Source organism: Camelus dromedarius, chromosome 11, assembly GCF_036321535.1.
Source record: "Camelus dromedarius isolate mCamDro1 chromosome 11, mCamDro1.pat, whole genome shotgun sequence".
Lineage (NCBI taxonomy): Eukaryota > Metazoa > Chordata > Mammalia > Artiodactyla > Camelidae > Camelus > Camelus dromedarius.
Genome location: NC_087446.1, coordinates 49995533 through 50020727, shown reverse-complemented (window position 1 = coordinate 50020727; position 25195 = coordinate 49995533). Strand labels below are relative to the sequence as shown.

Below are 25195 nucleotides of genomic sequence, written 5' to 3'. Positions count from 1 at the left end.
GCCAATTTCAGCCTGTGTCTCATTGTATGGAGTGTATGCCTACATGTTAGGCAACTGCACTTTTAGGTGACCTTGGTTAAATCCCATAATTTCCTTTGCCTCATTTTTTTTCATATGTCCAATATGCTACCTACAAGGCAAGATTTTTTTCAAGAATTGAATGAGGTAATATATGTAGAATCCATTAAAAAGTGACATAAATGGGATATATTCTTAAACATATGAAGCATGTTGCTGCATGAATGCTATTGCCACATACTGGAGATTGGGCTGATAGTGATTTTAAAAAACCCTAAAACCTCAGTGATTTAAAGCAAAAAGGATGATTTCTTGCTCATACTGTATGTCCACCCCATGTAGAGGAGGAATCACGCAAGAACTCAGGCTGATTTGCAGAGCTTCTGGAAGTTGCTGGTCATTGCGAGGGAGGAAGGGTATGTGCGAATCACACACTGCGTCGTAAAGGCTCTGCCTGGAAGTGACACACGTCACTCCCTAATTGGCTTCAGGAAGTCACAGGGCACCCTTAGCTTATGTCCAGAAGAAGGGTTGTAAGTATTTGGTGAGCAACGCTAACGACTACCACAGACGGTTTCTTTCCAGTTTCTGCAGCTGGATGACTTTTGGGACAGAGAAGCTGTCTAGATGCCTTTCCTGTTGCTGATATCACTGCATTCTTTCTGTATCGCTTTCAACAACCAGGGAGACTTTCTTGATTTTTGTGTTTTCTCAGTTTTAAGGATTTGGTGGCACTAAATATTTTAATTGCCATCTAGCAGAATATTTTCGTTTCTTTGAGAGAAAGGCAGCAGTTGTCTAACATCCCATTTGTCTTTTCTTTCCCAAATAGACATTGACGAGTGTTCTGATGGCTTTGTTCAGTGTGACAGCCGTGCTAACTGCATTAACCTGCCTGGATGGTACCACTGTGAGTGCAGAGATGGCTACCATGACAATGGGATGTTTTCACCCAGTGGAGAATCGTGTGAAGGTCAGTACAAGGAGAAGACCTCAGTCTTAAGGTTTTGAACTTGAGGGCGAAGCAGTGACATGTAAACAGTAGACATTGATCTAGTGTTTAAGTTATTGGTGATTTTTGCCATGTGTTTATACAACAGTGATGGAAAACGTGTTCAGATCTAACTTTTGCTTGCTGATTATGATAGTTAATTGATTTTTAGATAATTAAGCTTGCAACAGTGAACCAATTCTCTATGGATTCTTGAAACTCTTGAAGGGTGTTTTTTAGAATAAATAAACCCATAATATCAGATAATTTTTTTTAAATGGCAACATGTAAAACTCTGACCCAAAAAGAGCTATAGAAAAAAATAGATGAGGAGAGCAGAATAGAGGGAAAATGAGGGAAGAGGAAATGCAATGATCGTATGGCCAAGGAAAGCATAATGCATGCTACTCTGGGCTGTTCCTAATGTATCACTTGCCTGGCCAAGTCGGAGATGTTTAGTGAATGTTAGATCCCTGCTTCAAAGAAGATATCAGTGTAATAGGAGTGAAAATTCAATCATTATATTCAATTATTTACCATTAATTTTGACTTATTTTCAGTGAATTGACACTCTGCTTCTTTAGACCCTCTATTATTAAGGGCACATTTTTTAGAAGGTGGACAAAGTAAACAAAGCACAGTGAATAATTGCCAGGGAAGCCACCCACACCAAGAGGATTTGCCAGGAGAGTTTGTCACAGGATTGGAAAACAAACCTCAAGAAGTCGTTATTTTCTCCATTGGTGTTTACACCTCATAGAGTAACAGCCTGAGAGAATGATGCGGCTAAAATGACACAGTCAATGAAAGCCTTGGAGAATCTAGATTAATAGTACTTGTCACCTAAATGATGAGATGCCTTTTATCCTTGGGCCTCAAGAGGGTTTCACGCAGAGAAAAGTGAAACAGACATGGGTGACAGATGCCAAGGCTCCCAGCTTGCTTTGCCAGCGGCTGCACCGCTCGGAACCCTGAGCAGAGGGTTTGTCTGGATTTTCACGTGGAATGGAATGCTACTGCGTTACCAGGGGCTAAACCTTGGCATTTGCAGACAGCCCCTTAGCTGTGGTCTGGAGACTTCATCTTGCACTTGGTGGATGTTCCAGGGTGCGTACATCCAGCCCTGAAGAGAAAGCCAGGAACCACAGATTACAGTTCAAGAAGCAGCTCAAACAGTGTGATTTTTCTCTTCCCTGATAAACTATGTTGCCTGTACCCTGTAGTAAATTATGAGGAAGAAATCTTCAGTGCTACTTTTTAAAGATTGTCTTTTATTTTAAGCCACACACACAATGAGTGTAAGCTGATTATAAACAATTCAAATCATACAGAAATATATAGAGCAAAGCTGAAAATGTGTCTTTATTTCATGTCCCCTTTTCCCCATCCTTCTCACTTCTGCTCTAGGGGTAGCCTGTCTTTAATTTTGCTTGGTGTCCTTTTCTGTGCATCAGAATGTGACTAGAAAAAAAGATACTTCTGCTGACATTCTGCTTTCCCTATCTTTTAAATTTATGACCCCATATCTCAAGAGGGCTATGTTGGTTATCTACTGATGCATGACAAATTACTCTCAAAACTTAGCAGCTGAAAACAACAAACTTTATCTCACAGTTTCTGTGGGTAAGGAATCTGTGCACCTTAGCTGGATGCCTCTGGGTCAAGGTTTCTAATGAGGTTGCAGTCAAGTTACTGGCCAGGTTATGGTCTCATCTTGAAGACTTGTCTGGGATGGGACTGGGGGGAATAGGACTCTGTTTCCAAGGCCACTCATGTGGCTGTTGGCAGGCCTTGTTTCCTTAACAGGGGAGCCACTCCACGGGGTTGGGAGCTGGCTGCCCATGAGAGAGCTGGTACCCAAGATGGCAGCCCCAGTCTTCCCATAATTTAATCTCAGGTGTGACATTCATCACTTCTCCTATAGTCTATTTGTTAGAAGTCAGTCAGTAAGCCCCGCCCACAGTTAAGGGGAGAGGACTACACAGCTTGTGAATATTAAATGATGAGGATCATTGGGGGCCATCCTGAAAACTGCCTACTTCAAGCACCATCAGCATTGCTCAGCATTTCTGTTTTATTTCTTTATTTACATTCCCCTGTACCTCTCTGATACAACCCATTTCAGACCTTCTCCAGTCTCCTCAAATCTTGGATGCCACTTCCTTTCTCTTCATTCTCTGTTGATAACTCAACTTCTTATTTCCCTGAGGAAACAGAAGTGCTTCACTTTTCCACCAGGGGCTGTATTCGCTTACCCTCATTCACGTCTGTAACTGCTGCTGTCCCTCCCGCCTGTTTCACCGAATGAAGTTTTATTTCTCTTATCAAAAATTGCACGCTCCATCGTACCTGACATCTCATCCTTTCTCACCTACCCGAGGTCTTTTCCATTGTACGATCCACTTTCTCTTCCAAGTCGTAAGTACTCTTTCCTGCTGCCTCTTATCAGCTTACAGCCTGGAGTAGCACCCATCTTTTAACAACGAAACAAAAATAAACAAAAAATAACTTCTCTTGACATCACCTGATTCTCCAAACACTTCCCTTATTTTTCTGCTCCCTTTTAGAATAATTCTCTTTGAAGGGATCTTCTGTACTCTGTGTCTTTGCTTTCTTGCTTCCAGGGAGGCGCTAGTCCCACTGCTCCAATGAGTGCTCTCCTTTCAAGATTACTCACAGCTCCCACCTTGCCAAATCCACTGGTCCATCACCATCTCCTTGCTTGACAACTTAGGCATTTGACCCAGTTGATCATTTCTCCCTCTGGAGACAGCTTTCTTCACTTGGTTTTAAGGATGCCACCCTCTCCTGGCTTTCTCGTACCCTACAGACCTCTCATTTCACTCTCCAGAGAACTGCCATGTTTAGGTGTCCCAGGACTCTTGGTAGTCTCCTCTGTCCATTCTCAATCTCCAAATCAACCAGTTCCACAGTTTAAAATGATGTCTGTATATTCCTAGGTCTTTTCTTCTAGCTGCAGATTCGTGTGTGTAGTTGCCCACTAGGTGTCTCGACTTGGACTTCTTAGACACCTCGACTTGATGACTAAAATAAAACTCCAGATTTACTCTCTAAATCCTAGGCCCCTAAACACAAGTGCTCCAGCCAACTTCTTGCAGTCATTGTTTCTTTCTTTTCTTTACACTTCATATCCAATACGTCAGTAAGTCTCAGAATTTCAGTTTTCAAAATGTATTCGCAATCTTACCATTTCTCACCATGTCTACTGTTACCATGTTGGTCTAAGTCATCATTATCCTATCATTATTGACCACTGCAGCCGTCTCCAGACTTGTCTCTCTATTTCTGCTCTTGACTCCCATAGAGTCTTTTTTTCTATAGCACCCGGAGTGATCCTTCTAAATCTGACGTTAGAGTATGTTACTCCTCTGTTCAAACTCCTGGAGCCTTCCCATGTCTCTCCAGAGTAAAATCTGAACCCTAAGTGATTTACAAAGGCACGTATATGATATGGGTACTTGGCTTTCTTGCCGCCTCTCAAATATCCTGGCTGATTCCCTTTTTATGTGCTGTTCTTTTTGTTTGGTTCCCCCCTACCTCCCACATCTTTGCATACTTCTTAGTTCACTTAATTTAGATTTCCTCTAAAATGGCTTCCCTGAGTCTCCTGACTTAAGATAGCATCCTACCCCAATACTTCATTTGCCCTGCTTCACTTTTCCTCCTGTAAAGTATAAGTTCTCCTGAAATGATTCCATGTATTGTTTACTTGCTTGTTATCTGCTATTGAATGTAAGCTTCAAGAATAACAGATTCTGTTTGCCTGTCACTCACCAGTGCCTAGAACAGTGTTTGTGACATAGCAGATGATAGGTTTATTTGTCTAATGAAGAAGACAATAGTTAGATGATAGATAGATAGTATTTTAACCAGAAGTAGGTTAAGAACATAACCTATGTTAGAAGCAGGTATTTAGTATGATACACGGTAGTTATATAGTGTGTTGGAAGTAAATATATATGTGTGTATATAATAGTTATCAGGACAAGATGATAAAATGTAATTAGTACATTAATTATTGTCCAGAAAGTAACATGAAAAATTAAACTAGCCATTGAAATAATACATGATAAAGACAAATATAGGGATGTAAAGGATTCTGTGAAATGCCTATGCAGAAAAGGCTTTTTAAGGAAATTTCATAAATGCAGAAGCAGTGAAAAATTTATTTTTAAAAAAACAAAATTCTAGAAAAATGATTCTATTATTCCAATAGAATTTATAATGATTATCAGAAAAATCTACTCTTCCAGAAAACTATGTGCTCTTAAGGATTTTAAAAGAACCCACCTATGTTATAAAAAAGAGAGAGAGAGAGAGACTAAAATGCTTCTTTTTAACATCTATGCATTTATTGCAATTTCCGTGATTTGTAGAATTTTAATATTAGTATTTAGAAGGATGCAGTTATATAAGAGTATGATTATATCTGAGCAGGTTCCATTTTTCTGTTGCTGGGGGACAAAAAAGTGTTTCAAAGTGGGCAAAGCCATAGCAGTGGGTTTATAATTTACTCTGAAGTATAAGATTCATATTTGAAAACAAGAATAAATAAATGCACACTGTTTCACTACCTTTCCGGCTGTGTAATCTACAACATACATGTTTATAAGCTGCATTCATACAAAGTGTCTGCTGTTTAGCTCATCCATGTACTTCGGAGGTATAGACATTTAACCCCCAGGTAATGTGCAAGGGTACCATTTTCCTTGTTCATATCATCATTTCTAATATACCCGGAAATTTGTCTCTCTCTGAGAACAAAGCCTAGTGTTTTTTTTCTGCATAAGAATATTTTATTTTTATGCCCTTTATTATTGTTATTTCCCTATATTGCTTTAATTTCTGGATTGTCTTTATGCTTGGCGAGGTTTTTTGAACTTGTAATAACAACAACAAAAAAGCGTTTATAGGGTAGCATCTTTTGAGTATTACATTCAAGCCAGTTACTATAATCAAGAAAAGGGACAAAAATAAAATGATTCTATTTCTAGTTAACAAGTACTTGCTAAATATATGCACAGGTACCTTGAGGTCTTTTACCACGCATCTGCTGCGTACAAATGTAAAGGAGGTATGGCCACTGCTCTCAGCTTGGAGTAGAGATAAAATATGTACAATAAGAGTTGTCATACAAGAGAGAACGTGGTGAGTTTCTCAGTGGAGGAGAAAGCTACAAAACTGAAACTGATAAATGCCTGAGAAAGATATAAATTCAGAGCTGTAAGGAAACAAAGAGAGAAATTATTTCCTGTTTGGGATCAGGAAAGGCTTGAATGTCTAGCATTGTTTCTGGACTTAAGTGTGATGTGATTATTGGCAAGTTGAGACAGAGAAAGAGAGTGCAAGCAAAGAAAGTAGCTTTAAATGCCTTTCTAAGAAGTTTGAACTTGGGTCTGAAGGTCTGTTTTTGAGAAAGGGGATGATGAAAGGGTATCTTCACCAGCTCCGGGTTTTGGCCCAGTGCTATTTTCTGAGCTCCAAACCCATATATGCCGACTTACTGGACAGGTCTGCCTGGAAGCCCACGGAAAGTATATTTCATCATGTCTTAAACTAAGCCATGCCTTTCCTCATCTCTGCCACCTGCTTCCTCTCCCCAGCAAAGTCTTGCTCTTCTTTCTGTCTACAGCATCCACCAAATTTTCCAAGTCAGAAATCTGAACATCATTTATGACCCCTCTGTCTCCCTAATCTTTGAAGCCAACAGATCACTAAGTTGCTTTATCTTTGATGTTGGCTTAGAAGATTCTATCTTTGTTGTTTCCTTCCGTCATCCCCACTGCTGCTGATCAGTGCAGCGTTGTGCCTAAGAGCACAGACTTGGAGCTTGACTGCCTGGGCTCCCAGCTGGGCGCATACCTGTCCAGCTGTGTGACACTGGGAAAATTATCCAACATTTCTATGCCTCAATTTCCTGATCTAAATAATAACTGTACCTTTAATGGTTGTTGTGAGGATTAAATGAGTCATTATATGAAAGTACTTAGAGTCTGCTATATGCTAACCATTATACAAGTGTTTGCTTTAATTATATGACCATCTCTTGTCTGGAATACTGAACAGCCATTAAGTGATCTCCTAGCTTCAAGCTCTAATCCACTTAACCCCCTCTTCCAAAAAGAAGCCAAAGGAATCGTTCTAAAATGAATATCTATCTGCTTATGCTTTTTTTTTTTTTTTTTTTTGCTATTCCCTAAAATGACATTTTCTTCTCTTTATAAGGTTCAGAGTTCTTACAACATGACTTTAAACTGAGCCTAGGGAGCCTCTTCTGCTGCATGTCTACCCCCTCTGCTCTCCTGGACGGTCAGGTCATACCAGCACTTCTGATCCTCTGACACATCTTGATGGCTCTGCACTTTGGGTCTTCACACACATCATTACCTCTGACTGGACCACCCTGCCTCCTCTTTGCTTGGCTAAATCTTATTCATAATTTAAGTGCCACACCTGGAGAATGTGTCTGTGGGCAGGAGAAAGATCCAGAAGGAGCCACAAATGTGGTAGGAAGCAAGTAAAGAAAGCTGATCAGGGAGAGGGACTGAGCTGTGCCAGGGCTGCTGCTGGACCAAGTTCAACGGAATCTGTAAGCTTTGGCAGCATTATTTCTTCAATCGCTCACTAAAGGAGTTGTCAGTATTTTTAAAGTTGGAACTTACACATACTATAGTAATTTTTCAAAGCAGAATATACACCCTTTATGTATATGTCATGTAGGAATCTTACATTATGATAAAGTGATACGTAAAAGTGAGTCCCAAAATTGTATACTGTCATTCAATGGGGAGTAGTCTCTGCGTTGGGAAACCCAGTGTAGATAACAGACAGGAGAGATGAGAGGAGTTCAAGTTAATTCAAGGCTCATAGGACAGCAAAAGGTCATTATTTGTCCATTATCATGTTACGTATTTCTCCAGTTGTAAGTACATGCCGACCATTGTTGTAAGCAACTTTTTACTCTATTTCTTTATTGTTAATGTACTTTATTTAAGAACATCTTCTCTTCTTTGTTTTCTACGTCAAATCCAAGGACTCTCTCTGCCTTTAGCCAAACAAACAAACAGACAAACAAGCAAACAAACAAAAAGACCTGATAGCAGAGCTTTTATTTTAGATATCAGGCAAAATGAGATGATTGCAAAAACCCAGCCATTGCCATTAATGGAATAATGTCCTTCAAGTAGGTATTTAAAGGGTTGAATATATGTATAAATGGAGTGGACGTTAAAAGAATAGTAGGAAGTATTTGTAGAGTTTGTGGTCAAAGAGACCAAGTGACTATGGTTAATGTTTTTCCTGCTTACCATAATTCCTAATTATAAGAATATTTAATAGAAGACACAGATCAACTCATCAAATACATCTGATTAATCTGAATAGACTAAATATAGACCTGATTTATAAAATTTCATTTCCATTACCCAGAGAAAATTATTTCTGATCTGAATATATATATATATATAAAGTACCAATGTACTTTTTAAAATGCTTAATATACCCTCATGCTGGGCAATAGTTCATTTTTCTATGATTATAAACAGTATTATCCTTGACAAATCAAGCTATAATAAAGTTTACTGTAGTTATAATAAAAACCTTTTCAGCTATTATCCCAATTCATTGGTTTTGTTGAGATAATTAGTTAGGAACTAATAAAAATCAAAGTACATAGATAGAAATATATGATTTATTTTCAAGAGTACATATATGACAGTACTTAAGTATTTAAGAATTTAAATGTGGCTAAAATATAATCTTGACTAGTCCATGTCTTCAACAATGTTAAAATCAAACCATTTAAGGAAGATAATTATTAAACTGTCTATAATTTTGAAGGAAAATCAGTGTACTGTTCCCCTAGTTAAAAGCTGTGTATTCTATCTTCTCTCTAACCCACTTTTCCTGCTGTGATTTAATTCTGTCTCTCTTGACCTTTACTCAGAGGAAACCAGTGAAATGGGAAATAACTCCTCACTGCCACTCACACAATATCCCTGAAATGTGTTTTGTCTTGTGACCTTTAAATGACAGGGATAAATAAAATGAATCACATCTCCTCGTATGGACCTGATCTGTGGGTCAACACATGTTTGCTTTTAATCTGTATGAAAATGCTTTAGGCTAGGCTTGCCAGGGAATAGGTGAGGTCGGGTGAAGAATGGGCAGTTGCCAACTGAGTCAGGCAGGAGATGAACCAATGATCTGAAATGGAAAAGTTAAGAAGTCGAGGATTCTTTGTGCGAGAGAGGTGGTGAGGGGCAGGGTGTAAGGACAGTGGGAAAATTCCTGGACTGTTAGGGAAACAACACCGAGACAGAACACTGGAAAGAGCTTCCAAGTGGGTGACACAGCTGTGAGAACAGGGCTTGAAATTGAATAAAAATGTCTCAAGAGTCCAATGATATTTCATCTCCCACTAAGAAAGGATTTTCTGTAAGCACCATTTTAACATTGAGGGTGATTTCCCCAATTTAAAGAAAAAAATTATAGGCATGTTTAGAATTTCCACTGCCAAACTGTGTGTTTGATAAATTGAGTCGTATTCCTAACTTTCAGAAAGTATAAATGTTTCATAAAGCCTAATGGTATTTACAGAGATACACAAGTTGAAAATCTAGCCAAGGTTATTTGGTGTTTGAAATCCAGCATGATAATATTTTCCTGTGAAATCCCTAGGTCATTAACATTGCTTCAGTCAGCATTTAACAGGCAGTCCATGCTGGTGAGATGAAATTTAATTTCTAGTTGAATGCTTTATGTCAGGAGACAACTTGCCTGATCGCAGTTGTTTGAAACTGAGCATGTTCTAAGCACATGGCCTGCTGCCTTCTCTTGGCTGTAGATATCGATGAGTGTGGGACCGGGAGGCACAGCTGTGCCAATGATACCATTTGCTTTAACCTGGATGGTGGATACGATTGCCGATGTCCTCACGGAAAGAACTGCACCGGGGACTGCATCCATGATGGAAAAATTAAGCACAACGGTCAGATCTGGGTGTTGGAGAATGACCGGTGCTCTGTGTGCTCCTGTCAGGTTAGTATAAACAAAAGCTCTTAACCATTTTTATCGAGGCATAATTTGCATACATTTCAAGTGTATGACTTGATGAACTTAGACAAATGCATACATCCATTTAACCATCATCACAATTAATATAACAGAACATTTTCATCTACCCAAAATGTGGCGTCTGTCCTTTCTTAGTTAGTCCTGTGCTCCCAGCCTCAAGCCAACACTGCTTCCAGTTACTATAGATTTGATTTGTATTTTCTAGAGCCTCATATAAATGGAATCATATAACACAGTTGGCCTCTGTGTCTGCAGCTTCCACATCCATGAATTCAACCAACCGTGGATCTGGATCAAAACTATTTGGAAAAAAATTCCAAAAAGCAAAACTTAATTTTCCCTGTACCAGCAACTATTTATGTAGCGTTTACACTGTATTAGATATTATAAGTAATCGAGAGAGAATTTAAAGTACACGGGAGGATGTATATTGTTTATATGCAAATACTATGCCATTGAGCATCCATGGATTTTGGTGTTCTCAGGCATCCTGGAACCATTGTCCCGTGGATACCAAGGGACAACCATGCATACTCTTTGTGTCTGGCTTCTTTCTCTCTGCATTATGTTTTGACCTTCATTTATATTCATTACGTGCGTATATCCGTAACCCATTCCTTCCTACTACTGAATAGTATTCCCTTATATGGAAATACCACAATGCGTTTATCAATTCATAGGACAAAATTCTGTTTCTAACTATGCTAATGTTTCTATAGCCACAATATCATACTTGAATGAATTCATAAATGAAGCCAGAATGGACGAGCTATGGCCTATTTGGGTTATATTTCAGTTTTAGAGAGGTGTTCTGCGAACCCAGTTGATAATAGACATTTAAATTATAGTTAAGTGAATAATACCAAGGATTCAGCTGTTATTAAAGAAACTGATAACAGCTTGTACAAAAACATAAGGTTAAAATATTTCTAGAAACTTGATAGTATATAAAACTTGTTGACTAGCTACATGCCCTCACACAAAACAAAATTTAATTAGTATTCAAATTACTATACTGGTAAACAAGTACATATATATTTATATAGTCATACACAAATTTATTTACACATAAGGACCACGCAGTGGTTATCATTTTATACTGGTTATTTCTGAAAAATTTATTTCCAGTCAAGTCACTTAAAGAGTAATGTGTGGAAAGGAAATTGGAAGTTCTCCAGCTTGGGTAATTTCTGTGTGCTAGCTACAAAATGGAATTTTAAAGAAAATCAGTTATATTGGGTAAATAGTGTGAGTTCTCTCAACTTCCAAATCAACATCTGAGATCATATATATTATGTATATAAAGGGACAGACACATACAGATTCACACATACGATGTTAGCATTTTGAGAAACGGAGGCTTTTGGTAACTGCTTTTGTCCCTTTTCGTACAGAATGGATTTGTAATGTGCCGACGGATGGTCTGTGACTGTGAGAATCCCACGGTGGATCTTTTCTGCTGTCCTGAATGTGACCCAAGGCTGAGCAGCCAGTGCCTCCATCAAAATGGGGAAACCTTGTACAACAGTGGCGACACCTGGGTCCAGAATTGCCAACAGTGCCGCTGCTTGGTAAGTTCAGCTCCAGGAAGTGCAGGAAATGTTCAAGCCCAGAGTTGAAAGACGAAGGCAACCCTGCCCTGCCCCCTCCACCGGTGTTCAGTACCTGCCCATAGCACTGGCAGTTACAAAAAGAGGACCTGGTTAGGGTGACAGCATGATAGAACTTACGCATTCTGGACCTGAGAAGGAGTGTCCGGGTGTAGATGTGGTACACCACGTCATATTAGTCTTCAGAAATACCTCCAGAGCTCAAAAATGGCTTCCCCAATCCCATTCAGTTTAAGTTTACATAGAGACGGTTATGAACAGAACAGTGACATCCAAAAAACTCATTTTTTCCAAGTGGACCTTTTGCTAGTCCATTTCTATTACGTATGTTCGGACTTAACAAAACAAAAACAAAAAAGCATACTTTTGTCTCCTAAAGATTGTTACCATCAATACTGTTCTGGGAGGCACTGTGTTTTACATATAATACGAATTTGCAGTAAATACTTATTAGAATATAACTGAGTTGTCTGTATATATTTATGCAACTTCTACTGGAAACAATAGGTAAAAAAGAAAATAAAGACTTGATTAAAAAAAACAAAACCCACCAATCATTTTTTTCGTTTGGCCGAATTCCTTGTTCCTTTTTAGTGGTGTAAATGAAAAGAAAATTTTTTTCCTAGAAGAAAGTTTCACAGATGCTACTTGAAAAGTTGTGGCTAGTTTCTGTTTGTGGGAGGGCGTTTATAAGGCATCGCTCTTCTGTTGCTTTTCTTTTTTTATACTTTCAACCCCAGAATCGATTGAAAGAGCAAGGTCCGTTTCAGTGCCTGAAGGCTGCTTCCCTCCCCAAGACCAAGAGATGCAGAATTACGAAGAAAATAGGAGACAAGTGGGAACTTAATTTTAAAAAGACCCAATTCACACAATTTCCCCACTCGGAATAAAAAAGACTGAAATCCGTTCCTAGTTTTGTTTTGTTTCCAGTATCCCTACACTGAGAAATGTCAGATTTCCTTTGTACTTCAGTTTATTTTCTTGTAAGTGAACACACTTTCTTTTTGCAGAAGGGAATAAATGAGAAGGTAGGGGAAAACAAGAATGGGGAAAAAAAAAATCTCTTAGGCAAAAAGCTAAGTGAAAACCTCTTCCGTAGTAAACAGTGCTCCTTTGTCATGGGGAAAGAGAGAGGCACACGGATTTGATTGTTTTAAGAGAAAGGGTTTTGGCTTTCCTTGATTATTGTTCTTGTTTAACCCTTGAAGACTGTTTTAAAATCCTTCTGCAGTACAGAGCTCATCACTCTGACAGGGCTTTTGCAGATTCCCTGCAAGATTTGCAGCTGTGACTATAAATGTCCATCAATTAAATTGAGTTCTCTGTAAACACTGTGCTCCCTGCCTCCCTCTGCCTCTGCCCTTGTGCACCTGCTTTCCTTACAGCAAGGGGAAGTGGACTGTTGGCCCCTGCCTTGCCCGGATGTGGAGTGTGAATTCAGTGTCCTCCCAGAGAATGAGTGCTGCCCGCGCTGTGTCACCGACCCTTGCCAGGCCGACACCATCCGCAATGACATCACCAAAACCTGCCTGGACGAGATGAATGTGGTTCGCTTCACTGGGTCCTCTTGGGTCAAGCACGGCACCGAATGTACTCTGTGCCAGTGCAAGGTAAATCCCATCATATTCAGGCAGGGACCCCTTGGCCAGCCGCTCCCCGGGCTCACAGATGTTCACCTGGCCAATAGGAAATAGGATCCTATTTATTGTTCACACAGAGATGGGAGGAGGGCCACTTGGCTTTATTAGTGCCAAGGCCGACTGTCGCGTGCATCTTCTGCTGCATATTCAGGGAGAAGGAGGCGGAGGTGCATGGTCAGAAACCAGAATGATCGGTTTTTTGTATCACCAGAACAAAAAGAACCTACATGAATTGCCCTGAAGTATCTAACTGTACACATCTTTCAAAAAAGAAAAAACGACAACACCAAAGTTCATGTTTCTTTCATGATCGAAGACAATTTTATTTTATTGATTTTCATCTTGTCCTTTTATGAGCTAAGTTACTGATAAGAGGTAAACATATTACGTTTTCCAAAGTGACAATCAGTCTGGCAAAAATGGGCATGTTTCTTGGTTTGTTGTGGTCAGTTACATTGAGTTGAAAATTTAAGATCTATTGTTTACCATATTTTATTCCTACAGTTAGAGGAAAATCACTATAGTGACTTTTCTTTTTATTCTCATTAGAAAATGGAATTGGATCTTTTACTTCAATGAGGACAAAAAGATCAATAATGTAGGCAGAGTGTATAGAATTCATAGGTGGTGACAAAATTGAAAGCATTCTACTTGATTATTGTTCCTACAAACAACTCATTTACTGGTCATTGTACTTCATAGTCAGAATTTTGAAATCGACACGAAAATTAAGTAAATAATCTGAAAAGCTTAACAACAGCAAGAAAACCAACATATCAGATTTTTCCCAGCATAGCACAGCCAGGTGTCTATAACTGCTCTATTTTTTTAAGAGAGCAGTTCCATTAAATTTTTTTTTTCTAGTAGAGCAATTTAATTCAGATTCACTCAGTACAAATTTCTTACTGGAGTGGCTTGATGTAACAGGGCAAAGAAATACAAAACGCTTTAAGTTTTGAGGTACTGTTATCTATTTCAAACCAAAATTTCTAGTTCTTTCAATCAATGCAACTTGTCAATCGAGCAAAGCTTTTTGAGGGAACATTTAATGCAATTTTCTAAAAGTGCATTAGCATATTTGAAAGTTACTACTACTACTACAAGTTGCTAATAATATAGATGTAATGTTGCTTTAATATACATTTAACGTGAGTGCATTTAACAGTGCGTATCTGGAAACTTCAGCATTAATGACCGACAGGGAAATACTTTCTGACATGTAATTACCAAATAGAGTTGAGTCCCCTTACACTCTTAATCTAACTGTTAGATTAATGTTCTGAGCAGTGACAACAAAAATATATACCAGGTGATGGAATTAAAACCACACCAAATATCTCTCAGATATTTGCAATAAGAAAAATGCATTCAGTAATAGGCAGAAAAACATCAGAGTGATTTCTGGGCTAAAGAGTGTGAATGAGCTTGTCGTTCACTGCCTTACAGCAACTACCAGGAATTTTTTGGCTGGTGGTAGGAAGATATTCCAGAGGGTGTATTTTGGCATTAAATTCATTTCTTGTCAGATAAGTACCAATCCTCAAAAGTTACTATTTGATGCCATTCCTCTTTTACCTTCTTATTAAATATGAGTTATAAAAATATGCTCAATGTTACCAAATGTATCCCTAATACTCATTTTATTATGTTTACTTTGTGCTATTTTAAAAATAAAATTTATGCCAAACAGGCTAGAGATACTGCATTGGAGGTGAGCATTCTTCACAATCTGGTGCTTTCAGAGCACCATTTTTACCTATTGTCTCCTCATCAGACTGCTTCTGAGTTATTCGTTCTAGTCAATAAATATACATTGTGTAGGGTATTTTGCTAGTGCCTGGCTATAATGATCAGCAAAAACAGACACAGTCGTTCCTGGAAGTTATCGCCTGGTGGTCACATGTGGCTGTTTAAATTTATTGAAATTAGGTTAAATTCAAAATCTAATGCCTTAGTCACACAAGCCGCATTTCAGCTGCTCACGTGTGCTAGTGGCTGTCATGTTAGACAGCACATGTAGAGGACATTTCTATCATCAACAAACATTCTGTTGGACAGCACTGGTCTGGAGGTGAAGAATGTGGGGTCTAGAGTCAGGATACCTGGATTCAAACCACACTAGTAATGGTCAACTACACTAGTAATGTGACCACAAGGTACATTTTTTAACCTCTCTGTGTGGCTCCGTTTTTCTTATCTGAAGATAGGAATAATAATATTACTTACCAAGGAATAATGGTAGTGCCTACTTGAGAACATTGCTGTAAGAATTAAGTGAGAGGATACACACAAAAAGTTTCCTACACATTTCACATACGTTGAGTGAGCGCTCAATAAATGTTGGCTTTTATTACTATTGGTTGTGGAGTAAGTCATGAAACAGACCAGATAAAGACAACATTTCATAATAGTGAAATAATTGAAGTATGGAAAAAATTAGTTTTATGAGGCTGGAGCACCTGGTTGCCTTCAGCTATTAGAAACAGTAAACAAAGTTTGGAAAGTGGACATCTGTACTAAAATTAGAATGGATAACTAGATCTATCTATGGAAAAAAATACCCCATGAATGGACAACGTTATAATGAAGACTTTAATATATGATCAGGAGAGCTTTGCAAATCAAAAGAGGAAGAAAGGACCAGTCTATAAATATTGGAATGACTGAACAGCAAGTTGAGGGAGGTAATTTATATATACTTTTATGTTATGTATCAAAATAAACTCCATGTGGGAAGTGCTAGGTATTAAAAATAAATCAAGACAAAATGTAATCAAATATTTATCAAAATTCTAGAAGGGAGATTCCTTTTCTAATTTAAAAGTGATGAAATACGCCTCAAAGAAAATTTAGAGCTTCTATATATAAACAAAATTAGCAAAACAAAGTTACAACCAGAGATGGGAAAAATACTTTCAAGAGATATGATTTTTTTATTAGATTAAAAACATATGAAAATTAATATGAAAGTACTTATTTCCCCATAAATAAATCAACAAAGGATGAATAAACAATTCACTAAAAAAAACAGAGCTACTAAAAAAGAGAAAATCATTCAGCTTTTAAATAATTGAAACTTAAATTTAAAATAACATAATGAATCATTATTTTCACATTCTACAGCAAAAAAAAAAATTTCACAATAATTTCTAATGCTGACAGAAATGTACTGGAATTGTAGTTCTTATGCAATGTCAGTCACATTGAAAAATACATGTCAAGGGCCACACATACACCTGCTTGCCCACTCCCCATCCCCATGGGGAAATATCCAAAAGATCGTGTTAATCCTGCTTCTGAGAATCCAACCTAAAGAAATAATCTAAAATATGGAACAAGCCATATGCATTACAATAGTCACCTCAACATTAATTGGCATACAGAGTCAAGGAAGAAACCAAAATAGAGAAATGGTTACCTAACAATAGAAATACAGTTAATAAATTATGGTAACTCTATGACATAATATATAATATATCAAAATTATTATTGTATGTAATTATATAATTATATTATTCAACCATTCAAGTACTAACAATGCTTATCATAAAAATTAAGATTAAAAATACTATGTATGATTTCATATACACTTTGATTACAAGAAAGTTGAAAATAAAGGAATATAAAGTGATTCCTGCGAGGATATACAAATATGGATAGTAGTGGAATTTTAAAATATATTAATTTTATGAAGATAATTTATAGCCATGTATTATGTATACATATATAACTACATGTATTATATATACATGTATTATATCTATAATACATATAATTTTAAAACAATTGATATATTAATAATATATAATATAGTGAGTGATTGATAAATAATAAATATATTAAATCTAAAAATAGTAAAATATTTTATACATCATATATATTATACAGAAACATTTTACTGAAAACCAAAAGTCAACTTTCTTCTATCTTGATTTTTAAAGTTTAGTTTGTAAAGAGTGATGATGACTTCTTTACCAATAAATAGAAACAGAAATAACAGGATGTTAAGGAAACTTACTGTGTTATATGTAAAAATAATTAGATTTTATAATTAGTTATGACAGTAGTAGGCAGTTACTATTCCTAGCAATCTGACTAAGTTTCAGTGGATCACCTTTTATTCTAATTTTGATCAAGGTAATGTTTATTAAGGTGAAATGCATAGTTATTATGTGTATAATTTAATGAGTTTGATGAATCAAAATATTGAATATTCCAACACTCTAGCAAGTAATTTTTTGTCCTCTTCCAGGCAATACTTCCCATAGGACACCTCAATTTTATTTCCTTGTAATAAATATATTTTGCCTATTTTAAATTTCATATAAATGGAATCACACAGTGTGTACTCTTTTATGTTTAATGGTGAAGTTACCATTTTATCATTATGTAATGTCCCCCCTTATCTCTAGCAAGGCTTCTAGACTTGAAGTCACTTTTGCCTGGTATTCATGTGGCCACACAGTATATTGTTTTGATCCTTCCACTTTCAACCTATCTGTGGTTTTATATTTAAAGTACATTTGTTATAGATAATGTATAAAACTCCTTACTTTTTTTATCCACTGTGACACTGTCTTGTAATTGAAGTGTTTAATCTATTTACATTTAATGTAGTTTTTGACATTAGGGCCACCATTTTGGCATTTGTTTGTTACTTATTCCATCCATTTTTTTATATTCCTAGTTACTCATTCCTTCCTTCTTTATGTTTAGTAACGTTTTTTTACATTATTCAATTTTAATTGTTCTTTTAGATTCTTTATAACTCTTTATATTATTATTTTAGTTGCTGGTATAGGGATTATAATATATTATTAATTTTATTACAGTATAATAGATTTAATATTATACCACTTTGTATAAAATGTTAGAATTTTGGAATAATATGATCTCATTCCCTTAGCCTTTGGCCTACAATAATCATATATTTATAACTATGTATACTATAAACCCTAAAAGTCCGTATCATTATTTTTGCTTTAATCAGTCAGATATCTTTTAAAGAAATTAATGGAAGAAAAAATGCTGTATTTTTAATTTTACGTTTGTATTTACCCACATATTTATCATTTGTGGTTTTCTTCATTTCTTCTCACACATTTGAATCTCCATCTGTTGTCATTTATCTTTAGCTTCAATGACTTCCTTCAGCATTTTCCATATTGCAGATATACTGGCAATAAATTCTCTCAACTTACAATTATCTGAAAATGTCTTTATTTTTGAAGGATATCTTTACTAAATAAAGAATTCAGGATGGACGGATTTGTCCCAGCGCTTTAAAGGCGATGCTCCATTGTTTTCCGTTTTCTCTTGTTTCAGATAAGGATTCAGCTCTCATTTGTGCTTTTGTTCCCTCATGTACAGTGTGTCTTTTTTCCTGCTCTGTCTCCTTTCATGATTCTTTCTTTATATCTGGTTTTTAGAATTTTGACCATGATACACTTAAGTATTGCGTGTGTGTGTCTTTGTTCTCTTTGGCTTTTGCTAGGCTTTTTGAATATCTAAGTTGATATTTTTTTCACCAAATTTGAGGAAAATTTGGCCATCGTTTTCTTTAGATATTTTGTCTGCCACAGTTTCTTCCTCTTATTCTTCTGGGAGTCCAACTGCATATGTGTTATATGGTCTAATACGATCTTGAAGATCACTGAGGCTCCATTTTTATTTCAGTCTTTTTCTCTTTGTTATAAAGATTAGATAATTTCTATTGTTTTTTCTTCAAATTTACTATTTCTTCTGCCATCTCTAATTGCTGTTAAACCCATCCAATGAATTTTTCATTTCAAGTATTGCACTTCTCAGATTCAGAATTTTTATTTAATTCTATTTATAGTTTTATCTCTCTGCTGAAATGTACCATCTTTTTTCATTCATTATGCCCATTTCCTTTTTTTTTTCATCTTTGTATGTATTTGTAATAGATACTTTCCAGTCTGCTAATTATACTGTTTGGATTAATTTTGAGTCATTCCTATCCACTGCTTTTTTTCCTGATGAAGAGTCACTTTTTCCTGTTTTTCTTCACATGTCTAATGATTGTTATGGTTTCCTGGATGTCAGGGATAACAGGGTACGGACACTACATCCTATTTGTTTTCTCTGAAGACTATTTATTTTCGTTCGAGCAGATTGCAGATTACTGGCTGATCACCTTGCACTTGAGAGGCTTGGCTCTACATTGGGTAGGTGGGTCCATCCTAGATGCGGCCTTAGTTCTACGGTGAACCTCTTAATCTTGAGACATTGTTTTACTCCTAGTCATGGCCCTTTGGGGCTTTCAGTGGAAAGCCAGAATTTTTTTATCACTTCTTTCTAACTTGGCGAGACACAGATTTTAAACACTGCTGCCCACAGTGAGCAGTATCTGAAATCTCCGCTCAGATCTTTCAGACTTCAAGCTGGGACTCTCTGATTGTCTCTTTAGAGTCTCTTCTGCAGTTGGAATATCAGCCAAGGATTTGAGGGGAGTTTATATGCTGATTCGCTCCCTTTTTCTCAATATTTTCTCCTGAACTTCCAGCCACTCTGGCAGCCCTCAGGGTTGTCCTCTGACATCTGGAGCCTATCAGATGGTGGCTTTCTGCTTGAGTTATAGTTATCCTAAGACTAGGGACTGCCCTAAAGGAAAATGCCAAGTAAAAATGAGTCTCCCACAGTACCTTTTCCTTCTTTCAAAGATTGAAACCCCCTCCGTGTCTGCCTACTTCTGGTTACTGTGTTGCTTTAAATAGTTTTTATATTTTGTCCAAATTTTATAGTTATCTGTCAGAGGGTTAGTCTTATATAAGTAACTATGTCATTACTGAAACTGGAACCCCAATGGAATATTTTACTAACCTTTCTTGTATGAACTGTGTTTCCCTGATTGAGGAGCTTCCAATGACATAGTCTGTAGAGCATCCATGTTGCTATAGCAGAACGTATTGATATGGAATAAGAAAAACACTACTGGAAGATTTTGGAAAGTACGCAGTCCCTTCCTAAAACATAGTCTTGGCCACCATACTAATGATTTTCCCCCCATAGGGTTCTAATGCTAGTTTCACATACTTAACGACAGAAGGCTCCAGAAATTCTCTCTGCTCAAAAGCCGTACAATTTGAGGCGCTGATATTCTCAGGAACTGGTACACCCCTCATTCATTGGGTCAATGGATTGGGAAACACCATGTAACCAGGTTATGGTCAGAAAACCTCTGGTTCTGAACATAAAGAAAGAGCTTTAAAATATGGCTAGAGATCCAGAAGATGGTTGTCACACTCTTTTGCCCTCAGACTAAGAACTCTGCTTAATAACAGTTAAGAAAGGGGATTAGGTTTAATTGATCATGTTCTTCATGGATATCGACTGGCTTGTCCCTCATTTCATCAGCGTCAACAAAGGCTAAAATATCCAAGTCCTTTCTTAAGTTTTATCTTAGACAGACAGACACTTTGGGTTTTACCACATTAAAGTATAAATACATTTTCAACCATCTAAAGTCAATTATCTGAGAGAATATATCAAACAGGAGATGGGTTTTAGAATCAGGCTAGCCTGAATTTTAATCCTAGCTGCACCATTTTACTAGCTGTGTGATTTTGGAACATGATATTGAAGCTTTCTGATCTTCAGTTTCTGAACCTAAAAAGTGTGACTGTTAATAGTGATCCCATTGAGAATGCTGTGAGGTTGAAATCAGATAATGTATTTAAAGTGCCTGGCAAAGTGTCTGACACAGAGTACGCACTCCAAAAGTAGAAGGGTATTATCATCTTACGGTTGTGGTAACAATATTAGCATGATCATTATTGTTAGCTAGCTGGTGGGAGAAGGTAAGAGGGCAAGGAATCAGAAGAGTAAGACACAAATCTCTTTCTTTTCCATAACAGACTACACTATTTCAGTATTTTGTTATAAAAACTAATTATGCATATCTGGCCCTTCCCTGACTATTTTTCTTGCCTCACCTCTGCACAGTTTTCTTCACCAACTTAAAATTCTCACCCAGACTGGACCTTTTTTTGGTTTCTTTTCACTATAAAGCCTTCACTCTTTCTGTTCCCTGTGCTCTTGGCCTTCCTTTTCACAGAACTGTCTTGAGTTCTTGGTTTAAATATCACTCTACAGAGAAGTCTACACTGGCCGCCCAATCTAAGTAGCCAGTCTCGTATTAATCTCCTGACACCACCTAGTTTGTTTCTTTTCTAGAACTTTTCACATTTTTTGATTGTATGTTTGCTTGTCAGTCTTCTCCTCCCAAAAACTATTAGCCCTGTCCTGTGAGAGTAGTGACCATGTCTGCTTTATTCATCAGTCTAGCTAGGGCTGGATTTACTCAATGCTTGTTTTGTCAATGAATAAATGAAAGAACAAACGTCATCTGAGGGAGGCCCACCCAGTAAATACAGGTGGCCTATCGTTTGCCACAGGTAACAGGCCATAGTTGGAAAGACATGAAAAGTGACTGGGCCTTTGAACTTTCAGGGGCGCATATGTAACAAACAAACCATTCAGTTGTGATGGGTACCAGTCAATAGGTGTGAGTATTTACCAATGGCTTAAAAATTCATACCATGCTTTTTCCCCTCTTTTTTCCTCTAGAATGGCCACATCTGTTGCTCAGTGGATCCACAGTGCCTTCAGGAACTGTGAAGTTAACTGTCTCACTGGAAATTTCTGTTTGAATGTTCTTTCATTAAAAAGACCGAAAAAAAAAGTTACAACTTAAAGTGGATGATTTGTGGGCAGCTAAGTGCAGCATTGTTAATAGCTGAGTGAGCTTTCAATTATGAAATTTGTGGAGCTTGAGAAAATCATAACAGGAAAATTCCTGGGGCAAAACCTAGACCAGAATCCCGCCTCCTCGGCGTCTGACATCAGCATGTAGAGAATGGGTGTGGAATACACACCGTGACATCAGGACCGCTGGATGCAAAGCCCGAGCTTCTGGGAGATTTGAAAGCCTCTCGCCTCACTGGTGCAGCGAATTTTCCCTTGATCAGAATCTTCACGAATCAGTTCAGTTCTTCACTGCAAAAAATAAAATGCAAGGCAGTGAATGAATTCTATTTTCAGAAGCAAAGCGAAGGAGCTATAACATGTTATCTGTACAGTATACACTCTGAAAAGAAATCTGAAACAAGTTATTGTAATGATAAAAAAAAATGCACAGGCATGGTTACTTAATATTTTCTAACAAGAAAAGTCATCCCTTTTTCCTCGTTTTACTGCACTTACTATTATTTGGTTGAATTTGTTCAGTATAAGCTCGTTCTTGTGTAAAATTAAATAAATATTTCTCTTACCTTATCACGTGTCTGAGTGTCTTGCTCAATGTGTTCCTTTTTTCCCACACATGCTTCAGCCTATAAATTGCTTTCTAGTTCTGCTGATGAAAACTCCTACCACTGCCAAGCTGAAAGGTGATTGTCACTAAATTATATGCCTAACCAGGCCGTGCGATGGATGCCTTTGTTCAGCCTCTGTGGATTCTCTCAGTCACCTCTCACCCTGCCTTGTATCCTGGGGGCTGACCTCCATACATCGTATTAATAGATTCTCTTGTCCTCTGGATTCTGATTCGGTTTGACCAGTGAGGACAACTGGTAGGATATCAGAAAGAGGAAGCTTGGATATTTTTTCTGCTGGCTCTTTTCCTCCAGGTCACTGCCCTGATTAGCTGTGTCACTTCCTGAAGGCCACATCTCCTGACACGTGGCCCTCTCTGTTCAGCTACCCTCTCCAGGTTCTGATAACTGCTATTTGCTTCTCCTGGCTTAAGGGCAATAACTCTGGCTGTTTTGTCCTTGCCGGTACCTGCTCCATTTCTTGTTGTTCCCTGTTTCCTATCGCATCTTTATAAATGGCCCCTTTGTTAAACTCTCTTTAATTAGCCAGCTTGAGTACACCATCTGTTTCCTGCCAGGACTCTGGCTGATACACATAAGGAGGGGCGTAGGGGAGGGTTGGGAGTATCTTCAAGAATTGGTACTTCACATTTTGATATAAAAATGTAAAGAATTCCAGCGTTAGGAGGGATTATGATATTTCATGTTAAATGTTTCTGATGCACTAGAATCTCAGCAGGAAAAAGGAAACTGGTACCCAGCTGAGGAAGGTAAATTCAATATTGCCCTATTCATATGTTTTGCATTAGAGTGAAAAGCAAATACAAATATCATTAAATTAAATTTTAGTTGCAAAAAGACTTTTTTAGAGAAAAAAAAAAAGAAGTGAACAGGATATGACTCCCACAAGCTACACAGAAATGATAAAGTGGTGTTTAACTACCCCTTCCTCATTGCCATGGGAACAACCTAACACAAGCTGAACTGAAAGGATAATTTATAAATATCTTTATACTTTGGCATGTGTACCATTTATTGAATGTGTGAATTCAAGTATCTCTTAATATTCCCTGGATTTATCATAATAATTTTTTCTGCAGTCTTTAATATTTGATTTAAAATTTCAGCAGAGCCTGAAGTTTATTTTTATCAGGTATTATTTACTATGGTAACTTGCCATTTTTTTTCCAAAAGGATATTAATTTGAAGTTTTTTCCATCTATGTTTTTCCTTACATAGATTTGAGATTTCATATTAAATCTTCCTAAAATATGTTTATCTGCTTTTATGAGGAAAGTAAAACATAACGTGTGCATGTGTGTGTGTGTACATACACAGACTCACAATCTACGTCCGTATACTTGTGTGTATTCATCACGTAGATATTTTACGCCTTCTAGAAGAAGCAAGGCTGGAACTGCATGCTGTCCATCCATTATAAGCCTTTATAGGACTCTGAGCATATTGGTAATTGCAGACCCTGGCTTCTATAGACTTGTGAAAGAAAGCAAAGTCATAACATTGAGAAGAAAAGAAGGAAAAAATAAGATTATGTTCTTCTAAGGATCATTAAAGCAATGAATGTGTTCAGACTGAATTTTTTTTTCCTTCAAGGTTTATCCTGTAAATAATAGATCCCCAGGAGAATTACTGTTTACCCCGGCAAACAATAATCAATTGCTTCTTAAGAACTTTGTTCCTTGAAAAAGAGGTAGTTAAGGCCCTATTTCTTACTCTGGAGATAATTGGAAAAATGCCATGCTTGAATTATGCCAATGTTGTGGGAAAGTGAGAACTAAGAAGCATGAATTTAATTTGGGGGTACTTGGCACTTTTAAGAGCAGCCTTTGATGGAAACATTGGTACATTTCCTTTATTTTCCCTTTTCTGAAAGAAAAAGGGCAAGAATATTTGAATATGATTCTTCGGTAATTCATGAATGGTAATCCATATCCTTTACCTTCCTTTCAAAAGACCACCATGTTGCTTTTTCCCTTTGCCTTACATGGTGGTAAAGAGAATCATGTGTAATTGTTCAGTTATACTCCGATACCATGGAACTCCTTTCATCCTCCCAACAACTTTATCTAAAGACAAAGTTGAGACACCTTATAAACTAAATGGTATATCCAAGTTCTGAAACAGCAATCAATACTCTGCAAATTGGAGTAGCTGAAGTTACTCAGTTGAACAAAGCTGAGGTCACATGTACTGAATAAAAAATAAGCTTCAATTCACTAACCATTATCCCATCTATGAGAGCTTCATGTTGCCGACTAGCTACGAGGTCCTCTGAAGGTAAGCAGGTTCCACGGACACCTGCACCCATCCCACTCCTGTTGACCTAGCACTAAGCATTGATGAGACCAACTGTTTGTTTTTTTTTAATTAAAGTATAGTCAGTTACAATGTGTCAGTCTCTGGTGTACAGCACAACGTCCCAGTCATGCATGTACATACATATATTCATTTTCATATTTTTCATTAAAGGTTATTACAAGATAC

At 37.2% G+C, this 25195-nt stretch overlaps 1 protein-coding gene across 4 annotated transcripts in view; it reads left to right on the top strand.

Annotated features, from left to right (window-relative positions):
• The window catches only part of NELL2 (neural EGFL like 2), a 288111-nt gene extending 265458 nt beyond the window's left edge, over window positions 1–22653 (top strand). For all 4 annotated transcript variants that reach the window (XM_064491793.1, XM_031462719.2, XM_064491792.1 and 1 more), the window contains exons 17-21: window positions 851–991; window positions 9876–10069; window positions 11500–11676; window positions 13101–13325; window positions 21945–22653. In XM_064491793.1, coding sequence (XP_064347863.1) covers window positions 851–991; window positions 9876–10069; window positions 11500–11676; window positions 13101–13325; window positions 21945–21995 — 788 coding nt within the window. In that variant the 3' untranslated portion in view covers window positions 21996–22653. The remainder of the gene's footprint in view (window positions 1–850; window positions 992–9875; window positions 10070–11499; window positions 11677–13100; window positions 13326–21944) is intronic.
• Window positions 22654–25195: the final 2542 nt, after the last annotated feature.